General features: G+C 42.9%; 1 protein-coding gene across 1 annotated transcript in view; it reads left to right on the top strand.

Moving 5' to 3' along the window:
* Positions 1-7,058, top strand: part of PTDSS2 (phosphatidylserine synthase 2) — a gene marked incomplete at its 5' end in the record, with an annotated part of 86,734 nt that overhangs the window by 48,502 nt on the left and 31,174 nt on the right. The window contains one exon of the mRNA XM_019519991.1: positions 3,088-3,155. Coding sequence (XP_019375536.1) covers positions 3,088-3,155 — 68 coding nt within the window. The remainder of the gene's footprint in view (positions 1-3,087; positions 3,156-7,058) is intronic.

Genomic DNA, 7,058 nt, shown 5'->3' with positions numbered 1-7,058 from the left:
CCCCCCCCCCCCCATTAAATTAGGGTTTTTATTTAAAGATCTGAAATTAGAGCAGAGTGGACCAAGCTTTTGGGCAGCCATGGCACAAAGTAGCCTCACACCCTCCCCAAGTACCGCTCCAAACCCCTTCCTCTGCCCAATCTACTGCTTTGTTTCTGCTCCCTACTCTGTGCTCTCTGCCCAATCTCTTCCTTTGCTTTCTGCCCTGTGTTTCCTTCCTGATTTTCTGCTCTGCTTTCTGCCTCATGCCCTGTCTGCTGCTGTGCTACCTGTCCCCTCCCTGATCTGCCATGTGCCACACACGTAGAGGTTGTATGTGCTATTTGTGGCGCTTTTGCCACAGGTTGACAACCTCTGCGTTAGAGGAACCAGCAATAGTAATAGGAACCCATGAGTAAGACTGCTCTTTGCACTGCACAGATCCTGTCATTTAGTTTTTCTGTGGTGGAAGCTGCCCTAAGGGGGCTCTTCTCCTGCTGCTGTGTGACAGAAAAAAGGTAGATGAGTGGAATTTGGAAAACATGACTAAGAACTATAGTTCGTCAATCTGCGTAAAGCTGTTTGGGTTGTTATTCTTTTAGCTAGTTACTGTGAGGGCCCTTTTCTTAGAAGTAAAATTGAAAGTAAAATCATTGTAAAATAGACTCTCTAATCTCAGTTTGTGACTTCCTAGGTAGAAATTATAACCCCCCAGGTATCCAGGTCACTGCTGCCTTTTCCCCTAACATGCAAAGTAGGTCTTTCTGATTAGGTTAATTGAGCAGTTTGGCTGAAAATGATCACATCCTTACACATCCAAAGCTATTTTTAAAGGGTGTCAGAAGCAATTTAATTATAGAGGAAACTTGTTATGATCTGAAAGATGATGTTCTTTGCTCAGTTCAGTCTCCTAACATAGAAAAAGCAGGTGTTGCTGCCTGCCTGTCTCTTAACTGAGTGAATTAGTGTGTGCTGAAGTTTTTGTTTCAAAATTTTGCGGCCTGCTTGTGGATCTTTGTTGGCTCATGTAAAGCTAGCTCAGATGTCGCTATACTACATTGCAATCTCCAGTGCAAACAAGTCCATTGTCAAGACTGGAAAGGCTAAAATTTGATAACTTTTTCCTCTGTTTGAAAAGCGTTTTAATCCTACTTAAATCAGTGTCCTCAGCAAACTGCTATGAGCAAATTTGATATGCCTGTGTACCTGTCCACATCCTCCTGGTTTCCAGTTTACCTGGGGGAAGAGTGGGTGCTAATTTTGTGTTTCTAATACTAGAATTGTTAATCTGTTCTTCTAAAGCAAAAAACTAAGGCTCAGGTTCCCAAAGTCATTTAGGCATCTAACTCCCTTTTGAAATCAGTTTAGCACTTTTAAGTGGCCTGGAGAGGGTTAATTTAATCTGAAGTCAAGCAGAAGGCAAGGCAGGGTGACGCTTTAGAGACCTTGAAGGTTAAGGTTCAACCTAACAACTTGATCCCCCTTCCTTCAGTTAAGTAAGCAATTTCACACAGATGTGTAGGAAGTAATTATGTGAATTAGTTTTTGTGACCCCTTTGTTCCTGTGCGTTTTTTCCTTGTTTGCCTCTCTCAGCACTGCCCCTTTCCCCACTCCTTCCTTTCCTTCCTGCTTTTTGTATTTAGATCATGCTTTCCATTCTGCACACTGCTCTGTGCGTGACCCACAAAATCTTATGATCAATCTATGTATCTGTGCATCTCTAATTTAGTTAGTCTAAGGTGCAAATCCACCCTGCCTTCTGCCTGACTTGAGACTAATACAGCTACTTGTGTATCTCAGCGCGCAGACTTATGTCAGTTAACTGACTCTCCACTTGACCATTTGAATGTTGATTATTTTATTGTATAGAATCCTCTTTGTCCAGAACCAGTCTCAACAACTATTTAGATCTAGCCCTGGAAAAATAACTCTTGTTTGCAGTGTGGCAGGAAGCCTATTTAAAAAAAAAAAAAAGCCATTGGAATTGTTCAAAGGAGATGAATGAATGAGAGTGTCAAGAGAGACTTGGATGTTAATTCATTTTAAACCGTGAAATTTTACTGAATTGTTCCCTGTTATTCAAACTCACGGGCATGGTTTTGGAAATGGCTAGGCCAATCCGCTTACCAACTCCTAGATGTTAATCCTGAGGTGGGTTAACTCCTGAAATGGAAGTTTACCCCTTGGCATGGGCCACACCTAAACTGACTGAGTTCACAGCATGAAAATCTGTCCAATGTGGGGATTGGCAACCTTTGGCCTGTGGGCCAGAGCCTTTTCATCTGGCCAGCAGACATGGGCCTACTCTTCCAACTCAGTGGCACCATGCCTGTCACCCAAACTGAGTCAGCCAGGCCTATAGCCTCAGAAGTTGCCAACCACTGATCTAATGGACCTAATTCAAACCTCTTGACATGTTTGAGAAATTGCAGGTTTGGGGGTCAAGCTCCTGAACTTGAGTTGTTTCAGTCTAGAGTGTCTAGGTTTCCCCATTACAGACCATCCCAATCCAGGATTTTGGCTTCATTGTATTTTGCTAGGAGTCTCTGTGCTGAAGTACTGTTCTAGCCTGATAAGTTTTTTGCTTGTACTGCTCAGCTCAAGAGACTGCCCTAAAATGGGGGTTATCAACATGTGGCCCCCAGAACCACTAAATCGGGCCCCTGGAGCTGGACATCTTCAGCGGTGTGTCAGCAGCAGGGGGACTTGGCAGCATTATGGGGTTAGGGGGCTTCTCCCATGGCAGAGGCAGCAAGGAGCTGTAGCAGGGAAAAACCACAGTGGCAATAGCTGGACCAGAACATTGGCCTACCTTGTACCTGAGCTGTATTGCTTCAGCCCACAGTTCCAGAAAATTTCCACTCACTGTTCTAAAACATCACTCCTCTAATAGAGGGTTTTCCCCTAATTTCCAGTCTAAATCGGATTATTTCTGTTTTGCACCCTTTGGGCAGGGCATTGTCCAAATAATTTACTCCATGCTTTACATTATCCTTCTTTAGTGAAGGACTCTCTGCTAAAAATGTTCTATAATTGTTACTGTTAAATGAACAACCAACAGCTGTTTTGCAAGAAGTCTTGCTAACCTCCTGTTTCTTTTTCCTTAGCTTACTGGAGGTTTTGGCTCTGTGTCAGCGTTGTGTATGAGCTGTTCCTCATCTTTATACTCTTTCAGGTAGGAAGTTTGAAAATTTAACTCTTAATGCCTAGATAGCTTAAAAGTATTTTCTGAACAATTTTAAATATTGATGCTGTTAGAGTAAATGATCTTTCACACTGACTAGAGATGAGATTTTTTTTTTTTCCCTACCCCAGTGTTGCTTAATGCTGCAGCCATCTTGATATGAAATTATCACCTATTTTCAGTCAAAGGACTTCATTATAAAGAGTGGTTAATCTACGTAAGTTACCACCACCTTGTCTCCCTTAACTCTGTTGTTCAAAGGGTAGATCAGCCTATGAGGAATCTGCATCCTTAAATTAGACGGTGGGGAGGCATTGCTCTGGGATGGCTGTGTGAAATGTCTGGGAGATGATATATTCCTGGCTGCTAATGTCTGTTTCGTTACCAACTTAGTATGTGAATTTGAGCAAGTTGTGTCACTCGTCAGTTCCTCGGTTAGCTCCTTTGTAAAACAGTCCTCAAGGCCTAGCGTTTGTGAAGTTGTCTGGTTGAAAGCTGCTATACAATGAAACACTTCATATGTACATCCACATCTGTATGGAACAACTATTGAGTAGGACTGAATTATTCTCAGAGCACTGTCCTGTTTCCAAATGTTTTATTTTTGATCACTGTTTCACCCTTGAGTAAATTAAGAAGGCTTACCTCTACTGCAGAGTTAGTTGTCACAAAAACATAGCAGCTGAGATGCACTGTATTTTGCAGGTAGATTTTGAGTCGGATAAAGTCTGTAAACTTGAGAGAGCACAGCAAAGCCAGTGCCCCAACATACACCTACAGTATATGAGCATTAAATGTAAACACAAAAAGGTGCTTCACATATTAAAGGAGATGCACGTGCTTTTTTCAGTCATGATCAAATGGCAGTGCTCCCCTAAAAACTGCATTTCACTTGGATTCACCCATCACACTGATTCCAAAGGGAGGAGTGAGAGAAAATTGAGTAATAAGAATAAAGTCAGTTAATTTTCGTAGCTATGTTCTTATTCCAGGGGAGGGCAAAATGCAGCCCACCAGGCCATTCTATCCGGCCTGCGGGGCCCCTAAAAAATGTAGAAAATTAATATTTATCTGTCCCTGGCTGTCTGTCATGCGGCTCTCAATGGCTTGCCAAAACTCAGTAAGCAGCCCTCCACCCGATATAATTGCCCGACCCTATCTTATTCTAACAGTCTACAGTTTTTACTTTACAGGTTATTAAGGTTTTAAGTAGCTTTTATTGCATTTCACATAACTCTGGGCTTTTCTCACATTGTAAACTTAGTATTTAACTCTTCACATTTGGTGGTGTTTGTACAACTCTTTCAAAACGCTTAGGTAGGTAAACAACCTCATTTTAAAACCTTGAGAGAAAAAAGTGAAATGTTTAAAGAAGCTGCGGGGAGAGAATGAATTATTCCAACACGGATCAGAAGTTGGGGGTTCTTGGCAGCTGATCCTCTTAGCTTTGTAAGCTAGTTCTAAAGTTGGCTCTGGATACAAGTGATGTCAAATAGCACTCCATCTCATTCAGCTTAACTGTGTTTTCCCAGTACCATCCCAAAAGTACGTCACAGTTCTTCTCTTCTAAAGTTTCTATTAAATTCTTACCCCAACTGGGTTGTCCAAAACCATTTATCATTTATGACAGTATTTGTGATCCTACTTGGAAATATTTGTTGTTCAGCAAGTGCTTACATGATTCATCAGCAAATTAATTACATGTGATGGCGACTGTGTTTGATGGTACATGGATTAATCTTCTGTTAACAGGTTCCCTTTTGTTTGCTTCAAATCATAATCTTTATGCTGATAGCATAACTTTGACAATAAAGTTGTATTTCTTAACTGAAGTTCTGTAGTAAATTCTTTGCCACTGGCCTGACTCTGACCTTCCTATAACTGAAGTAAGCATATATGCATGGTGGCTTCTCTGAGCATATCCCAAACCATGCTTTACATCTCCTAATTTTTAACACTTACTTAATTTGTTGACATCCAGGCTATAGTTAGGGAACTACAAACAGAGTTACACAGTCATGGAAGACATGCTAGTCTCAAGAATGAACCTGATGTGGGTTGGTGGCTGATGATCACCCACAACACAGCTGGCTAGGAAAAGGAGTGGGGTATACCATATTTACTTGAAGACAAGATGAGGCTCACCCCCTGCCCCATCTCATTGGTATGGGGGAAAATGCCCCTCATTTTCTTATCACATACAAGGAAACCTCATTAAATACATTATCTGTCATTAAACTGCTACCAAAAGCAGCGTGTGTTCGGCAGTGGAAACCAACTAAAGTTGATTAAATGCAGCCAACACTGAGTGTTACTGTAAAATACATGGCCCACATTGGGCAGATACACTGCTGGGAACCCTTTTTGTGTTGCTCTTAAAAAAAAATAAATAAAAAAATAAAAAACCAGGTGGGTATTCCCTTTGTAGGAGCATTGCTATGCCAGGCCAGGCATTGGGAGGGCCACAGCCAGCCTTGACACCTTCCCCATGGTGCCAGAAATGCAAGACTGGTTCCCAGCCAAAAGGCGAGATGCTGATGGGAACCTACTACTTTTTACATTTGGTGTCTCGAGTCAAATTAGTAAAATCGGTTCCAAATTCCATCCACTGAGCAGAGCTCAGTCGTTCAGGTCCATGTGGTGTTACCACCAACAAGTATCTTCTCTCTCAGACTTTTCAGCCTGGGGCTTCAGATGCTCCCAGATCGAAGGCAGGCATCCTACATGCAAGCCCCAAGCCTGCAGGGCTTGGGGTTCAGGTGCCCCCAGGTCTTGCTTACCCTTAGCCAAAAGGCCAAAGGAGCAAGCCATGGAGAAATCCCCCATCTCCATAAAATGAAGTGTGTAGTCAAGGTACTCCCATTGGGAGGCTATAGCAGATACCTGTTCACAGTGCAGTGGACAAGTTTCCACCCTCAGCTACACAAGGTCACTTAAGGTCAGGGAGAAGGAGGTACAGCAAAACCACCTGGAAGACACAACCTTCACCCTGGTATCTCCCCTGCCAAGTACCACTAGGACAGGTCAGCACAGTCCATCTAAATAAGATATATGGCAGTGCCCTGTAAGCACAGTCCCTGTCTGTACCAACTGTTTTCAATTCATGATGATCCCTGCATTGCATAAATTTTGACGCCTTCTTCACTCCCACAGCTGAAGTGTACCTTCCTTTGCCATGCCCAATCATTCCTGTTTCTTCACCAACCTTTAAATGCCTGGCAAACATCATGAAACAGGGCTCCAAAGGATTCACCCAGAATGCCTTTGTTGCCTTCTCGTTCAGCCTGGTGCGTGTGATTAGTGTGGCTCCACCCTCCATGATGTAAAGCTGAACTAGGTTGCCCTGCATCTTAGCTGCCTATAACTTTTTGGAGCATCCCGGGACTCCCAGAACACCTGGTTTGTCATGAGTGAGCTAATTAACACATGGGTCCTTTGTGGGGAGTATCCAGAATATACACCATGAGCAGTGCTGAGCTGTGGGGTCACCATGGCTTGAAATACTGTTGACTAGTATGGTCCAGCCCAGCCCAGTGAACTGTGTAGTAAATCATGAGCCTTTTGCTTTAGACTGATACCATGTATAGTTTGTACCACATAAGTAGGTGCCAAAGTGCTGCTCAAAAGTGTGTTTATGGAGTACCTGTGCTCAAACTTGCAGCAGTTTCTGGATAAACTAAGTATGCGGGTACCGTATGCAAATTGCTACAGCTATGTTTAATTTTAAGGTTTTATTGTCTTCAAATTTGCTTCTCACTTCCATGTGCTCAGGCAGAGCAGAGTCTGATAGTAAAGACAGGGGGAAAGGGCTGCCAGGATAAAAAGATGGAAAGGAAACAGAGCAAAGGAGCTACCTGACAAACCCCCCCCCCCCCCCCCCTTTTTTTTCCCCCC

This window comes from Gavialis gangeticus, unplaced genomic scaffold, assembly GCF_001723915.1.
Source record: "Gavialis gangeticus isolate Ggan-Ray unplaced genomic scaffold, GavGan_comp1, whole genome shotgun sequence".
In the NCBI taxonomy this organism is placed as follows: domain Eukaryota; kingdom Metazoa; phylum Chordata; order Crocodylia; family Gavialidae; genus Gavialis; species Gavialis gangeticus.
Note: the sequence above shows the minus strand (reverse complement) of the source record. Positions and strands in the feature narration are given on the sequence as shown.